At 56.0% G+C, this 16,262-nt stretch overlaps 2 protein-coding genes across 6 annotated transcripts in view; both read right to left on the bottom strand.

Annotated features, from left to right (window-relative positions):
- The window catches only part of BAIAP2L2 (BAR/IMD domain containing adaptor protein 2 like 2), a 31,759-nt gene extending 26,628 nt beyond the window's left edge, over positions 1 to 5,131 (bottom strand). Inside the window, exons 1-4 of one of the 2 annotated variants that reach the window (XM_007975738.3) lie at positions 4,702 to 5,131; positions 3,496 to 3,571; positions 2,628 to 2,714; positions 2,214 to 2,275 (exon numbers count right to left, since the gene is read on the bottom strand). In XM_007975738.3, the coding sequence (XP_007973929.2) occupies positions 2,214 to 2,275; positions 2,628 to 2,714; positions 3,496 to 3,571; positions 4,702 to 4,752 (276 nt within the window). In that variant the 5' untranslated portion in view covers positions 4,753 to 5,131. Of the gene's footprint in view, positions 1 to 145; positions 199 to 2,213; positions 2,276 to 2,627; positions 2,715 to 3,495; positions 3,572 to 4,701 lie in introns of those variants that run through there. The other variant, XM_038007458.2, reaches the window with a different exon arrangement.
- Positions 5,132 to 5,642: 511 nt separating this feature from the next.
- PLA2G6 (phospholipase A2 group VI) overlaps positions 5,643 to 16,262 on the bottom strand; it is a 71,911-nt gene continuing 61,291 nt past the window's right edge. For all 4 annotated transcript variants that reach the window (XM_038007448.2, XM_038007450.2, XM_038007447.2 and 1 more), the window contains 6 exons: positions 14,879 to 15,029; positions 10,203 to 10,339; positions 9,655 to 9,809; positions 7,642 to 7,809; positions 6,655 to 6,728; positions 5,643 to 6,455 (listed from right to left, as the gene is read on the bottom strand). In XM_038007448.2, the coding sequence (XP_037863376.2) occupies positions 6,311 to 6,455; positions 6,655 to 6,728; positions 7,642 to 7,809; positions 9,655 to 9,809; positions 10,203 to 10,339; positions 14,879 to 15,029 (830 nt within the window). In that variant the 3' untranslated portion in view covers positions 5,643 to 6,310. The remainder of the gene's footprint in view (positions 6,456 to 6,654; positions 6,729 to 7,641; positions 7,810 to 9,654; positions 9,810 to 10,202; positions 10,340 to 14,878; positions 15,030 to 16,262) is intronic.

Raw genomic sequence — 16,262 nt, 5'->3', positions numbered from 1 at the left:
TAGGCCTTTTTCAATGTCACCTTTCTGGTGATGTTTTCCTTGAGCATCTGTTAAAAGCTGCACCCCCACCAAAGACATCCCGTCCCTGCTCTACTTTTCTCCTAGCATATTTTGCATGGAACGTGTTACGTATCGATTCACTTACTCACTGTGGATATTTCTGGCTCCCTCCTTGGGATGGCAGGGCTTTTTGTCTGCTGTATCCCCGCTGCCTCCCACAGTGCCTGGCACAGGGTAGTAAGTAGGGATCAAGTAAATGAGCTGCAGGTGGGGGTGGCCTCTGGCACTGTTCTTTCTGGTGTGATTCTGGCCACTGGACCTGCCCAGTTGCCACAACCGAGGTGCCACTGCCTAGAGAGGGCAGCTCTCCTTACTGAGTGGGCCTGGGTGATACTCATCCCTGCCCAGCCCAGGTGTGCCACAAGTGACAAGGTCAGCCATTGAACACAAGGACAGGAACCCACAGGCTCCATAACTTCTGTGCCCATGTCCAAGGGGGTGGCAGGGGCTTAATGCTACATCCTAAAGTGCTCACGGAGTGCACGGAGCCCAGGGGCCTTGGGGCACGGTCTTGTTGTGTGTGCGTGGGATGTGCATTTTCTAATAGAAAAATTGCTCCCCCACCAGGCGCGGTGGCTCATGCCTATAATCCCAGCACTTTGGGAGGCCGAGGCGGGCAGATCACTTGAGGTCAGGAGTTCAAGACCAGCCTGGCCAACATGGTGAAACCCCATCTCTACAAAAAAATGAAAAAATTAGCCAGGCATGATGGCAGGTGCCTGTAATCCCAGGTGTTCGGGAGGCTGAGGCAGGAGAATCGCTTGAACCTGGGAGGTGGAGGTTGCAGTGAGCTGAGATCATGACACTGCACTCCAGCCTGGGCAACAGAGTGAGACTCCATCTCAAAAAAAAAAAAAGACTGTTCGTCATGCCCGGCTGACCAGTATTTTATGGTATCCTCCAAAGAGCACCCTGACTTCCAGGGGTTCCCTTCACACATTGGAGGGAGAACAATTAGCTGAAATTTCCTTCCGAACCTTCCAAGGCGCCTCACCACTAGGCCCCACCCCACCTCTCCCACTCAGCCCCGGCGCTCAAGCCCTGGCTCACGTCTGCCCACTGCCCACTCATGGCTGTGTGCAGCCTGCTGCTGTGTTCCCTTGGAAAGCCCTCTCTTCTCTCCATCTAGCCAAGCCCACTCCCTCGGCTCTTTTCTTTCCCCTGTGTCATTGAAGCCCTGCTTGGCGCCAGGCCCTGGAGCTACGGAGACGAAGGAAGCGGAAGGAAGTGTTTGCGGAGCTCGCAGTCTCGGGAGGGATGGGGCAGGCGAGTTAACTTCTAGTTCTCATAGCTAAGGTACCCAGGGGCCTTGCGGGGGCCAGGGCAAACAGTTTATGCTTATTAATTCACTTCATCCTCTCAAGAATCCTGGGAGGCAGTTACTATGATTCTCTCCATTTCTCAGATAGGTAAGCAGAGGCACAGAATCCAAGGTCACAAAACTAGTCACTGGTGAAGCTGGGCTTTGAAGCCACCACGAGCTACGAACAGACTGTTGGGAGTCCAGGGGGAGGGGTGACTGAAACTACCTCAGGGAGTCAGAGGAGGCTTTGGGAAGGAGGGGACAGCTGCTTCTCAACTGGGTGGCAGAGGAAGGGACCGGTGGCTGTAGGCTAAGAGGACAGCAGGGCAGCAGCCCCGCAGCGGGGACACCAGCAGAGGGCCGGCTCTTCCGGGAAGCTGGGCTGTGTTGGGGGTGTCGGGAGAAGCTGCTGGATCAGCAGAGCGTGGGACCCCTTGCTGAGAAGCCTGTGTTCAGTTCTGTGGGCAGTGGGGCCGTGGAATGATTCTGCTCCTGGGAGTGACATGGTCAGGTCCGCGTGGCTGCTCCGTGGGCGGCTGCAGTGAGGAGGGCCGCAGTGAAAGGGCCTTTCTCCTCCTTGGGCCTCCACTCACTCTGGCATCTCAGGCAATGACTAGCTAGACTCAGTTTCTTTCTCTATAAAATCAACGCAGAAATGCCACCAGCCTCCTAGGGCTGCTAGAAGCTTGAACGACTATTGCAAGGAACCATGCCCCACAGAGCCAGGTGCTGGGAAGGGCAGCCACGGTCATCCCCCCTGGGAAAGGCATCTGGTAGGCTGGGCCCTCTCCTTGGAACGCTCCCCGCTTTCCTCGAGTGACCCCTTCAGGCCCTGGAGTCTGATACTCACCACCACCTCCAGGTCAGAGTTCAGGTGCCGCTGGGTGTCAGACATCTGCACCAAGATCTCCCCTGGAGGCATGGACGGAGCTGTGGCTTTGGTGTGGGGAAGCCTGCCCCGCCCGCCCACCACCCTCTTCCGCTGAAAGCCAACAGAGGGCCTGCCCGAGGCTGGATTTCAGGACCAAAGTCCAGGAACTTCCCATACGGCTCTCTAGGAGCCAGGCCAAGAGCCAGGCCGTGAGTGTCCCAGCCTGGAAGCAGCCCGGCAGGGAGCGGTGGCGGGGAGCCTGGGCCCCAGAACGAGAGTCTGGCTCTGGGCCTTGGGCTGCAAGGCCTGTGTCAGGGACGCGGGGCATCCTGGAAGGGCAAGGGTGCAAAAGGAGGGCCCGAGAATGGGGTCTGCATGGAGGGGGAGCCTCACCCAGAATCTGCGATGTGGGGCTCTGCAGGGCACGCTCCCCAATCTTCTGGATGGCACTGAAGTAGACCTCGGCTGCCTCAGACAGAGCTATGGACCAGGAGGGACAGGTCCGGTCCAGCCCTGCCTCTGCCCCACCCTTCTGGAGGCTCTTTTCATCTGGAAGGGACTGTGTCTGTCGTGGGTGGGGTGTGGGCATCTGTGTGTGCCCCTGAGGAGGGTGTGGCCAGTTGAGCTGTGAAGCTCAGGTGTGGGGCATAAGGTGAGAGCTGGGGGCAGGGAGGTGGCGTGGACAGCATCTAAGAAGCAGGGGAATGGGTGGCCCTGAGGTTCAGGGTTGATCAGCGCTGGTGGGTAGAGGGGTGCTATTGGCAGGTATGAGTGGCCAAAGCGGACCGGTACAAGGGTTTGCGTGGGGACCGAGTGAGTGTCAAGGCCAGCTGTAGGGCGTGTGGATGGTGGCTGGTCAGAGTGAGGAAGCCAGCTGCCGTGTGAGTCTGGGTGCAGAGGTGGGACTGGGTATAGGGGTGGGTTCAGCAGGTGGCATCAAGGTGATGCCTAGAGATGTATCAGGGGTTGCACTGGGGTCGTGTGGGCCTGCAGGGCCTGCTACTGTATCATGGGAGTGTCTGGAGGAACCTGAATGAGGGGGCAATGAGGGGTGCTGGGTGTGGCCTGGGATGCGTGGGCACAGGAGAGTGGGGGTGCATAAGGCCTCTCTGGCCGCAGAGGTGTGAGGGTGAGGGTGGTGGGTAGGAGGGTGTAGGGCTGAGGATGAACAGGTGTCGGGTGCAGAGAAGCTGGGAGGGGCCTGGGGGTGGGGACAGCAGAGGCCCAGGGCTGGTGCTCCGTGGCCCGGGCAGGCACTCACCGTGGAAGGCACGCAGGTAGTTGTTGCCCAGGTACACCAGGTTCTCCAGGGCGGGGTTAAACTGTTCCATGATGCTCTGGACCCCAGGGCCAGGGGAGGAAAAAGGTGTGGAGATGGGGGAGCGAGAAGGAACAATGGACAGAGTCAAGTCACTGGGCGTCAGGGACAGGGCACCCCCAGCCCAGTGAGAAGCTCCCAGACTTTGGGGAGCCCACCTACAAACCTAGGCTCACCCAGAATCCTGGCTCTTGGCTGCGGGACCTCAGAGCCCATCTTTTGGGGTCCTGTTCCAAGCTATGGTCCCCTCACAACCAGCTCCTGCTCACACCTGCTCTGGCGGGACTGAGGTACCTCCCGAGATGGTGCACCTGGAAGGTTCTCCTCCCGCTGGGCTGAAGCTGGCCCACCCGCTGTGGTCCCCACTGGGCACAGCTCAGCCCTGCCCTGTGTCCAGGCCTTGCTGGGCTAGACACATGGGGCTGCCAACAGTCGCCACAGGGGCAAGGGCAGCTCTTGCCCTCCTCTAAGAACAGCCCCACCATAGGCAGGGCTGTGGCTGGATTAGTGTGGGCCATCCCAGGCTGGGGCAGGGCAGAGAGCTCCCTGGATGGTGGAGACGGGCCTGGACTTAGGCCTGGACTTGGACTTGGGTCTTGGTTCAAGTCCCAGCAGTGCCGCTCCCTCCCTCCATGACCTTGAATGAGCTGTTTAACCCATTTGGTCTCAGTTTTCTCATCTATCAAACAGGGTGGTCATTTTTGACTTCACAGGTGGGTGGCCTGAGGCTTACAAGTGAAAGGATCCTGCACACAGGAGGTGCTAAATGTCTGTGGTGACTGCAGCAACCCCTGGGGGTGAAGTAGGAAGTCTGAGTGAGGGGCTCAGAAATGAGACAGAGAGAGAGAGAGGGTCTTCATTCCCAGGCCGGGCAGCCAGGCCCTTCTCATCCAGACTCTCAACTCTCCCCACCCTGGGCCCTGGGCCCTCTCCTGCCTTGTCCAGCATCTGGGAGTTGGGGGTTCCTGCTGTGTGGCTGAGTGCTCTCAGGCATCCTTACCCCCGTACCCACCCCGGCCCAGCCTGGCTCCAGGCTTCCCTTTCCAGGACACCTGCAGCCCTGGCTGGCCCTCCTCCTCCAGAGCGGGCATGACTTCTGTGCCCTGGGAGGAGGGGCTCAGGCCCTGGCTTGGTCACCCACGTGCTCACCTTGTAGATGGCCATGGTGGACCTGTAGAACTGGTCCATCTCAGGGGCCATGGAGGGGCTGTCGCTGGGTCTGAGCAGGAAGCAGGGAGCTGGTGGTGATGGCACAGCCGGGAGCAGTGGTGGGTAGTTCCTCAGGTGCCCACGGCTCGGCCGGCAGCGAGGAAGCTGCAGAGAGGGACCTGGAGATGGAGGCCTGCCTCAGAGGAGTGGCGCTTAATTATTCACCAGCTCGGGATGTCAGAATGTGATCTGGGGCGTAACCGGACCCGGTGGGGAAGGCATCCTGTGACGGGCGGGCTCGTGTGACCTGCCCTTCAATTATTCACCCCTCGGAGCCGTGGGCTGATACAAGTGCCCATGTGGATGAGCCCCCTCCTGGGCCACCCCCTCCTCAAGGACCCCTGACCCTGGGGGGCCCCACCCTCCCACCTGCCTATACCAGGCATTACCCACCTTACTCGGTTGGCATTGCCCAATGCCCTCCCCCAGGACGCTCTCTGCCAGACCTAGCGGACGCAGCCACTGGAGGGCAATGCTGCTGTACTTCTCACTGTCCTCAGGCCTGCGGCTCACCGTGGGGCCACGCCCTCTGTGGCTTCCAAAGTCACTCTGGCCCGCCCAGCTTCTCCACCTGCTGGAGCGGCAGCAGCACAGACGCTGGAGTTGCCCAGTCCTGGGCAGACCTTGGCCCTGCACATGCGCTGCCTGTCCATGCAGAGTCCCCGGCCTCTCTGGGTGACAAATGGGGCTCTCCCTGGGTCCTCCAAGATGAGGTTGAGGATTGTGTCCCCCCTTGGGCCTGCCTGGGCTTTGTGGGCCTGGCACCTGCCTCTGAGCACCCTAAGGGCCGGAAAAGGCTGGTCAAGGCCAAGGGTCAAGGCTGAGAGGAGTTGGGGTTCGGGGGAGCAGGGGTACTCACACCACTGCACACACAACACAGGTGAACTTGAATCCAAATGGTTTATTTCACAGTTTTGGCTCTTAAGCCACTTCCATTGGGAAGAAGAAACCCCAGGAATGACCTTTGAGAGCTGAGAGTTCTCGGGGTGGGGCAGTGTGAGCAGCTGGGCCAGTGTGAGGGGTAAAGTCGAACGGGCATCCTGCTCCTGCGGCCTGGGCTTTCCTGGCTGATGGGGTGCGGGACACCCCATTTCTCTAGTCCCAGCCCTCAGGGAGCGGAGCAGAGGGCAGAGGGAGTGGGCTGCACCCACTAGGAAGCCTGGGAGTGCCCTTGCTAGGGGCTAGGGCGGAGGCAGCCCCACAGGTCCTCAGGGAGGCTGTGGCTGGGGGCAGGGGCACAGTTGCACCCGGGTACCCTTAATGTTTGAGCTGATGGGGGAGTCAGTTGTCCTTTACAGTCAGGGAAAGGGGCCAAAGGGGGCTCTAGACTTTCCCAGCCTGGAATGACAGAAAGTGCTGGAAGGCGGGGTTAGTGGGAGAGAGGCCTTCAGGACCAGCCTTGGGCAGGCAGCTTGGCATTCTCCCAGGCCTGGTCTATGGATGCAGAGCTGCCTGGGCCCGGATCTGCCCGGGAGGGCAGTGGCTGGGCCTGGCCTGGCAGGGGCTGAATGGATGAGGTCAGCTGGGGCCGGTGAGAGGCCGGGGGCCCTCAGGGTGAGAGCAGCAGCTGGATGAGCTTCTGGAACTCCTCACGGTGCTCATAGATGTAGACCTCGGTCTCCCAGAGGGCATTGACCAGCACTGTGTCACTGACCTCATCCAGCATGATGTCCGTCCCCAGCTGGGGGTTCAATCTGTTCGGGCCAGGGAGGAGGGAGTCACCCTAGGCTGCTCAGGCTGGGCAGGGGATGCCAGCTGGGACCAGGGTGGGCTTGGGGAACAGAGCAGACCCTTGGGGAAAGGGAAAGTCCACACCAGGGCTGGGAAGGGAAGGTCGGTGAGACCGACCAGGCCAGGGCACGGGGCCAAGGGCTGGGGCGGCTGAGCCCTCACCTGAAGTACTGGATGCCGACCATCTCGCACCAGGCCCGCGCCCGGTCCACAGCCCGCCCGTCTGGATCTGTGCACTGGTGAGAAGCAGCCTTGCTAAGCGCCAGGCCCACACCCCGCCTAGCCCGCACTCTGCCTGGCCCTGCCCTGCACTCTCAGAGCCCTGGCCTCAAGAGCCCCAGGCTCTTTCGAGTCGGGCTGAGCCACACAGCAGCAGAGTGGCTCGGGCAAAACCCCTTCCTGGGACTGCAGGGACTGTCCCAGCTGTGCAATCAGAGCGGCAGAGGTCTCAGCAGTGCCCTTTCAGGGATGGTGAGTTGGGAAAAGTGTAGCGGGTGAGTTGGGAAAAGGGTAGTGGCTGAGTGGACAGGCCTCCATGTCCCCTCTCCCTGAAGTTTCTTTCTTTTTTTTTTATTTTTATTTTTTGAGACAAAGTCTCCTTCTGTTGCCCAGGCTAGAGTGCAGTGGCATGATCACAGCTCACTGTAGCCTCTGCCTCTTGGGCTTAAGCAATCCTCCCACCTCAGCCTCCTGAGTAGCTGGGACCACAGGCACACACCACCATGCCCAGCTAAGTTTTTAATTTTTTTGTAGAGACGAAGTCTCATTATATTGCTCAGGCTGGTCTCAAACTGCTGGACTCAAGTGATTCAGCCGCCTTAGCCTCCCAAAGTGCTGGGATTATAGGGGTGAGTGCCCATCCCACTCTGGAGCTTTTGTCCATTCTGGACTTCTACACTGGGCTATGTTTGCAGAAAGGGATCCACAGCTAAAAAGGGTTTGAAAACCCCCCTGCTGGTGGTCACTGAGGGTCCCTGCCCTGCACTGAGACTCCGAATTGGGGACTCTCTCTCTCTCCAGCTGGCTAAAGGCGATGGACACAGCCCTGCTGTCTCCCCCGACACCAAAGGCCCCACAACATGAGGGGAGGCCATCCACCTGGGCTGCAGACCCTGAGGTAAGTGGCCTGGGGGAGGGGCCCACACTCACACAGTCCACCACCATCTTGCCCAGTTCCTTGGCCCCAAAAACAGTCTTGGCCAGTTCCCAGGGGTTGCTGGGACGGAAGACATCCACACAGGTCACAGGCACCTGTGGGGACCTCCCTGTCCCCAGGGAGACGACGATAGAGAGTTTCTTCACCTTGTTGGCCTGACCCTGTTGGGAACAGGACAGGGGCAGTCAGAAGGGACCTTCTACAGGTAAGGGGAGCGTCAAGGGGAGGCCCAAGGCTGGGCTCTGGGGCACATGAGAACAGGGCAAGAGGTCTCTGGTGGCAAGAGCACGCCTGGCATGACTTCCAGCCAGCCCCTTGCACGTGGCCCCGGAAGGGCTGGTGCGGGCATCACATGCCATCTGCTCAGGATAGCACCTTTGTACCAACAGGACCACACATACACCAGCTGCAAGAAGGATCCCGCCCACCCCATCTGATCCTGGCCCAACTCAAGTCGTGGCCAGGGGAGGAAAGGTAGAGGGTGTTTCTTGGTGTCAGTGATTTGCCAGGTGTTTGCATCATTACTTCATTTAATCTCCAGCCAGTCTGTGGAGAGGGCACCAATGACCCAGTTTGCAAATGAGGGCTCTCAGCAAAGCTCAGGCCCGGAAGCAGCTGCCAGGGCCACATGGTAGGGAAGTAGGGGCTAAGGCTTGAACCTGAGCCCTGGGTGTTGCCTCTCTTTTTTTTTTGAGACAGAGTCTCGCTGTGTTGCCCAGGCTGGGCTGCAGTGGTGCGATCTTGGCTCACTGCAAGCTCCGCCTCCCGGGTTCACACCATTCTCCTGCCTCAACCTCCTGAGTAGCTGGGACTACAGGCACCTGCCACTACGCCTGGCTAATTTTTTTGTATTTTTAGTAGAGACGGGGTTTCACCGTGTTAGCCAGGATGGTCTAGATCTCCTGACCTTGTGATCCGCTTGCTTCGGCCTCCCAAAGTGCTAGGATTACAGGCGTGAGCCACCGCCCCCGGCCGCTGCCTCTCTTGTTTGTTTCTGAACAAGCTCTGCTGCCAATTTGCAGGATGATCTTGGGTGACGCCTCCCACTCAGGGTCCCAGGCTCCCCATCCGCATGCAATAGGAGAGTTAGACTGGCTAGGGTCTGAGTCTCTGCCGCCTGCAGGAAGCCCACCCTGCCTGGTCTGGCCCCTAGAGGGCGCTCCCTTCTCTGTCCACCCAGAGCCTCTGCTGCGCCGCCCAGGATGCCCTGGGGCTTCGGGAAACCACAGCAGCAAGGATGGAGCTCAGGCTCCAGGCGCTGCTGTGAACATTTCACAGCCAACAGCATGCCAAGGCCTGGCAGCCTCCCCAGGCAGGCGCTGTGATGGCCCCATTCAGTAGCTGCAGTGAGCGCGGGCAGAATCGGGACCCCCAGATGCGCTCTGGCTCCAGGGCCCGAGCTCAGCCACCGTGCTGGCCCACCCTGGTCCCCCACTGCCCGCCACACCACAGGGCCTTCCCTAGCATGCTGGGTCCTGCCAGCCTCTGCTGTACCTCCGCAGGGGGAGGGCTGCTGCTCTTCCTCCAGATCACTGATTCTGCACTGCTTTGTCCCCAAAGGCCTCAGGATGGGTCCCCTGTTCCACGGAGCCCTTTCCCAGCCCCCAGGCCTTTTAGCAGAGGCATCACGGTCCTCCACCACAGCACCAGTAACCCGTGGGGGCAGGCATTCCCGGTGGACTATCCATAGAGGTGAGCTCAAGGGCAAGCACGTGTCCCGTCCCCAGGCTGGCTCGAGGGGTACGTTCATGGTACGCATGCTGCCCTCCCCATTCATGTACACTTAGAGCACAGTGGTCCTCAGACCCCCCTTAGCACAGTGCTTCAGGCAGACCCCACCCGCGGAACAGGTTCCAGTGAGATCAAGTTGCCCTGCGTGCACATATGAATAAGTGCATGTGTAAAAGCCACCTGCTGTCCTGGGGGTCAGTCCCTAGCACGGTTTGCTGAAACAGGATTGGCTCCAGGGAGCGGCGGGTCCAGGCATTCTGGCCTGCGGCACTCACCTTGCGGATCAGGTCCTGATTGTACTCATGGATCTCGGTCATGGCATCCAGTGTGGGGTTGTTGGCCAGCAGCCCGCCGTCCAGGAAGCGCCCATTGGGTCGGAAGTAAGTAGGAGCTGCCCCGCTGCTTCGGGCTGCCCGCCACACCAGCTGGTCTAGGGGCGGTGAAGGAGGGTGGCCCAGTGGCACAAGGAACTGGTATAAAACCCATGCGCTCCAGATCTCAGGGTGTGCATGTGGGGGGCTGGGGGTGGGGGAAGAGGGGAGGCTGGGAACTCTACAGAAGCAGGACCCACAAGGCTACACTGTCTGGCCAGTTCGTCCTGGTAGAAGGCAGGTACAGCTGAGAACTTTCCAGGGACTTTTCTAACCTGCCGGGGGCCTCACAGCTCCCCTGCAATCCCTGTCCTCAGCCAATAAAGACCACTACAGTGGGTGGGCTGGTGGCACAGTGAGGGTGCCTGATGGCAAGTGCATGACTCCCACCCACCACCCTGCAGCCTCTCGGGCCAGTCACTTCCCATGGATGCATCAAACATGGTTTAAACCTGAGGGCTGAGCTGGAGGCCTGAGGTTAACGTTCTGGTTGAAACGAGGCTCCCGGACAGTTTCTGGAGCATCGTAGTTCCGGAAGAGGTGGAGTTCAGCTGGTTGCCGGTCAGACAGTGTCCCCGTCAGCATCACCCTGGAGAGAAATGAGGCAGGAGGACTGCTGAGCCACCCGCCCATTCACCTTTCCCCTTCCCCGCCATTCACACCCCAGGGCCTTGGGCAGCAGAGTGCCTACTCCAATCTCTGTTTGGGATAGGTGGGCTTCTCCCCCCACCATCTTCCAAAAACAGGCTCTCTCCGACAGTGCTGGAGGAGTGTCAGATTGGTCCAACCTTGGGAGGGCAATTCGGCAAAAGTTGGTTTTTTTGAGAGGCTAATCCAATGGAAAAACCTGTGGCAAGACTGATAAAACATGTCTGTTATCTGTTATCAGAATCAGGAAAGAAAAGGGGGCCGCATCAACAGACACTGCAGACATTAGAAAAAGGAGAATCGGCAGGGGCTCATGCCTGTAATCCCAGCACTTTGGGAGGCCGAGGCAGGTGGATCACCTGAGGTCAGGAGTTCGAGACCAGCCTGGCCAACATGGTGAAACCCCGTCTTTACTAATAATACAAAAATTAGGCATTGTGGCGCATGCCTGTAATCCCAGCTACTTGGGAGGCTGAAGCAGAAGAATTGCTTGAACCCAGGAGGAGGAGGTTGCAGTGAGCCGAGATCACACCATTGCACTCCAGCCTGGGTAACAAGATTGAAACTCCGTCTCAAAAAAAAAAAAAAAAAAAAAAATTTGAACCACTCTATGCCAGTAAGCTTGAAGATTTAGATGAAATGGACACATTCCTAGAAAAACCTCACTTAACCAAAACTAACTCAAAAAGGTATTTAGAAACCCCAAGTGGTGTTACAACCACTAAAGAAATTAATTCCATCATCAAAAATCTTCCCATCAAGCAAACTCCAGGCCTAGAAGAATTTACTATGAAGTTCTACCATAAATTCAAAATAAAGTCACTATTACACTCACTCTTCCAAAAAAAAAATAAAAAGAGGAAATATTTCCTCAAAACCCAAAATAGGAAAAAACGGGTCAAGTTCCCCACCAGCATGGACACAAAAATCTTAAAATATGATCAAACTGAACCCATCAGAATTCTCTCTGGAGAAGGCACCAGTAATAAGAGAGTAGGCCTCAAACAGGTACTTGCACACCTGACGTTCACAGCAGTGTTATTTACAATAGCCAAAAGGTGGCAACCAAAATATCCATCAGTGGATGAATGGAGAAGCAAAACGTGGTGGATACAGACAATGGAGTTTTTCAGCCTTAAAAAGGAAGGAAATTCTGACACACGCTACAACATGGATGCCAAGCGAAATAAGCCAGTCATGGCCGGGCGCGGTGGTTCACGCCTGTAATCCCAGCAGTTTGGGAGGCTGAGGTGGGTGGATCACAAGGTTAGGAGTTCAAGACTGGCCTGGTCAACACGGTGAAACCCTGTCTGTACTAAAATACGAAAACTTAGCTGGGTGTGGTGGTGGGCGCCTGTAATCCCAGCTACTTGGGAGGCTGAGACAGGAGAATCACTTGAACCCGGGAAGCGGAAATTGCAGTGAGCCGAGATTGCGCCACTGCACTCAGCCTGGGCGACAGAGCAAGACCCTGTCTAAGAAAAGAAAGAAAGAAAGGAAAGAAAGAAAGGAAAGAAAGAAAGAGAAAGAGAGAAAGCAAGCCAGCCAGCCAGCCAGTCACAAAAAGACAAATACTGTATGATTCCACTTACATAAGGTACTGTCAAAGATAAGATTGCAACAAATTTAAAGATGTTAATTGGCTTTTATTGATGAACTGAGAGACAGCCCACAAAACCAGAACAGGTTCAAAGAACTCTGGCCTGAAACGTGGTCAGGCAGCGTTGATGGGCTGAAAACCAAAGTGAGGTGTGGAGCTTAATTGGTTTGCCTTGTTTGAATCAGGTGGCCATCTATGATTGATTAAAGCTCAGCTGTTGTAGCTAACCAGAACTCAGCTATTTATTACATGGGTATATGTCTAAGCTAACTAGGTTCACTTGGCATGAGTGACTCCATATTGGTTTGGTCTGTTGGGCCTGGTACAGAATCCTGGTCCAAATCAATTATCCCCCACAAATTTTACTTAACAGTACCTGGAGTAGTCAAACTCATAGGAAGAGAAAGCAAAATGGTGGTTACTATTTTGAGCATTTCTGAATGATCTTTTCATATTTTGAAAATGAGTCCTTTGATGGATGTATGGATTTGAAATCTTTTATCCTACTCTGTTTTTTGTTTTTTGTTTTTTTTGAGATGGAGTATCACTCTGTCGCCCAGGCTGGAGTACAGTGGCACGATCTCAGCTCACTGCAACCTCCACCCACCAGGTTCAAGCAATTCTCTTGCCTCAGCCTCCCAAGTAGCTGGGATTACAGGTGCCTGCCACTGCGCCTGGCTAATTTTTGTATTTTTAGTAGAGACGGGGTTTCACCATCTTGGTCAGGCTGGTCTTGAACTCTTGACCTCGTGATCCACCTGCCTCAGCCTCCCAAAGTGCTGGGATTACAGGCGTGAGCCACTACACCTGGCCCTTTTCTCCTACTCTGTGGCTTGTCTTTTTACTCCCTTTATGATGTTTTTGTTGTATTTATTTATTTGGGTGGAACCATGTTTTTAATGGAGTAGAATTTATAAATATTTTTCTTTTTATAATTTGTGTGTGTGTGTGTGTTTTTAAGGCAGGGTCTCACTCTATTGCCCAGGCTGGAGAGCAGTGATGGGATCACAGACCACTGTAGCCTCAGCCTCCAGGGCTCAAGTGATCCTCCCACCTCAGCCTCTCAAGTAGCTGGGATTACAGCTGTAATGCCACCATGCCCAGCTACCTGTTAGTTTTAATTTTGTTGTAGAGATGAGGGTCTCACTATGTTGCCCAGGCTGGTCTCGAACTCCTGGCCTCAAGTGATCCTTCTGCCTCAGCCTCCCAAAGAGCTGGGATTACAGGCTTGAGCCACCATGCCTGGCATATTCCTACTTTTGAGAAGAGGTAGGAACTTCAGGGTCAATGCTCGTATCCACTTCTCTCTACTGCCCCCAAGAATAGCCATGATGTTCTTGAAGAAGGCCAAGGTGGAGGATCTGCCATCCAGATACCAGGACTCACCACACAACTGTAGTCATTTAGGCTCTGTGGTCCGGGCACAGGGACAGCTTTCCAACCAGTGGAACAGAACACAGCCTGGAGCAGATCCAGGCACAGAGGGACGCTTGACCCACTGCTGAGGAAGTGGAGGGAAGGACGGACTTCACAGACGGGGCTGGGAAAATTGGCCAATCATCCAATCATGTGGAAAACATTCAATTGGATCTTGGACTTCACCCTCATACAAAAATCAATTCCAGGTTGATAAAAGATCTCAATGTAAAAGGCAGATCTAGAGAGCTTTCCAACTTGACACAGGAGAATCGCATGCTGCCTGGGGGCAGCAAAGGGGTTCGTGAATGAGACATAACAAGCACAAACTAGGCTGGGCACGGTGGCTGACGCCTGTAACGGGAGGCCGAGGCGGGAGGATCACCTGAGCTCAGGAGTTCAAGACTAGCCTGGGCAACATGGTGAAACCCCATCTCTACAAAAAATACATGTGTTGGCACATGCCAGTAGTCCCAGCTACTCAGGAGGCTGAGATGGGAGGACTGCTTGAGCCCAGGAGTCGAGGCCGCAGTAAGCCATGTTCATGGCAATATACTCCAGCCTGGGCCCCAAAGCAAGACCCTTTTTCAAAAAAAAGAGAGAAAGGAAAAAAATCACAAACTACAAGAAGAAAAATATTTATAAATATTATCTACCCCATTAAGAACATGGGCCCACCAAAAAAATAAAAAATAATAAAAATAAACCTAGAAACACCACAGAGCAAAAAGACAAGCCACAGAGTGGGAAAAAAGATTTAAGGTCCCTGGCCTTGGACCCTAGGGAAGACCACAGATGGGATGCCGGGCCCCTAAGACTGGGGGAGACTCACTTTCAAAATATGAAAAAAATCACTCAGAAATGCTGAAAACGCTCCTCCTGGAACATACCTTTCATCCGGCCCCAAATGGGATCCATTGCTTAGTCCTAGGATTGGGGCCTCCCAAACAAATGCTTCCTGGAAATGTGACTTTCTCCTTTAGTCTGACTTAAATTAGTTCAAGTCTTGTAGACCTTAAATTAAAGGCAGGACTAAAGCCCTCTGATTATAACCTAGTAGTCTGATCCTGGGAGCAAGTGCTGTCTGAAATGTGAGAAAAGATTTAGCCGTGTCATTTGAAAGGCCAGTGGGTTCTTTTTGCCTGGGTAGCAAAAACCCAGCCTCTGCCCAGGTGGTCTTAGAGAAGGGAGGCCCAGGTTCTTTCCAGGCAAGTCCCAGACCCTTGGCCAGGCAGGGCAGAGCCAGGCCCACCAGGCCACACCCCTCCTGCGTGCAGCAGGTGTCTGCATGCCCAAGTGAGAACCACACTCCAGCCCTCTGCCTCCCTGGGAAGGGGGTTCCCTCTGCTCCCCTCAAGCGTGGGGTGCTTTCCCCCTCCCCCAGCAGGACAGGGAGCCCTCTGTCCCCAGGGAACAGCCACAGTGGGCACAGCTGTGGTCACGGCCCCAGTGCGCCAGGCTTACTTGGGTTTCTTGACGTCCGTCATCTTGGTGTGCTCCCCAAATTCCCGCTTCAGGAATTCCTCCAGGGGCCCTGACTCGTAGGGCCTGGAGCCCCGGAACACCTCATCCTTCATGCGAAAGTACACGCCACGCATGTAGGCCATGGACTTACCTAGGAATAAGGGGGTCGGAGGTGGGGAGATGCAACGGCCACACGCAGGGCTCCCAGAGAACAGCCTACAGAGGGCCTGAGCGCAGGAGGTGGCAGGAGGAAGCGGGTTTACCGAGGCCTAAGCAAACCCACATTCTGGGCCCTTCCTTTGCAACTTTCCAGACAGACAGAAGCCCCCTTCCGGCTGGGCATGGTGGCTCACGCCTGTAATCCCTGCACTTTGGGAGGCTGAGGCGGGTGGAGCACTTGAGGTCAGGAGTTTGAGACCAGCCTGCCCAACATGGTGAAACCCCGTCTCTACTAAAAATACAAAAATTCACCAGGTGTGGTGGCAGGAGCCTGCAATCCCAGCTGCTCGGGAGGCTGAGAGGCAGGAGAATCGTGTGAACCTGGGAGCGGAGGTTGCAGGGAGTTGAGCTGCACCACTGCACTCTAGCCTGGGCAACAGAGAGACTCAAAAAACACTGATGCCTCGCTTCAGCAGCCCCAAGGCTCTGCACCTCATTTTGTATTCATGATTATGTATTATTTTCCTTAAAGAAGAGCCCCTGAAGAGTAAAAGTTTATAAAAGTTAGACCCACCTTGTTTGTCACAGAAAATAAGGAACAGCCCTGTCCTTTGAGCCTTCAGAACAGACAGGGCCAAGGGGCCGGCTGCCCCTCTAGGAAGGAGAAGCTGCCCCACCTCCCCAGTGAGGCAGTGAGTTCCCCAGGACCAGGGATGTACAAGCAGAGGGTAGCTGAAATGAGGGCATCTGCCCACCAAAGGGTCAGCCAGGACACCTCTCAAATTCCCCAGGGGGATGGATGGGGAAGAAATGGTCCCGGAATGGGGAAGAAATGGTCCCTGAAGAAGGACGTGGTCCTTTTGGAGAGGAAGCTAGGACTCTGCCCACTCTGCCTGCTCAGACCTTGTGGGAAGGTCTCAAGACCCTGGATGGGGAAGACCCTGGATGGGGAAGACCCTGGATGGGGAAGAAATGGTCCCTGAAGAAGGATGTGGCCCCTGTGGAGAAGCTAGGACTCTACCCACTCTGCCTGCTCAGACCTTGTGCCCACCCTTGGATCCTATGGAAGACCAGAGAGGGGATGCTAGGACCCTGAGGCCGGGGGAGAGAGCTGGGTGCACAGCTGGAGACCCAGTCCTGACTGCCCAATTCACTGGGCGATCCCCTCTGGTTCTTAGTTTCCCCATCTGCTCACCTTGCAGGGCTATGGTGAGAATCATCAAAA

The sequence above is a fragment of the Chlorocebus sabaeus genome, chromosome 19 (assembly GCF_047675955.1).
Source record: "Chlorocebus sabaeus isolate Y175 chromosome 19, mChlSab1.0.hap1, whole genome shotgun sequence".
In the NCBI taxonomy this organism is placed as follows: domain Eukaryota; kingdom Metazoa; phylum Chordata; class Mammalia; order Primates; family Cercopithecidae; genus Chlorocebus; species Chlorocebus sabaeus.
This window is presented reverse-complemented; position numbering and strand designations above follow the sequence as displayed.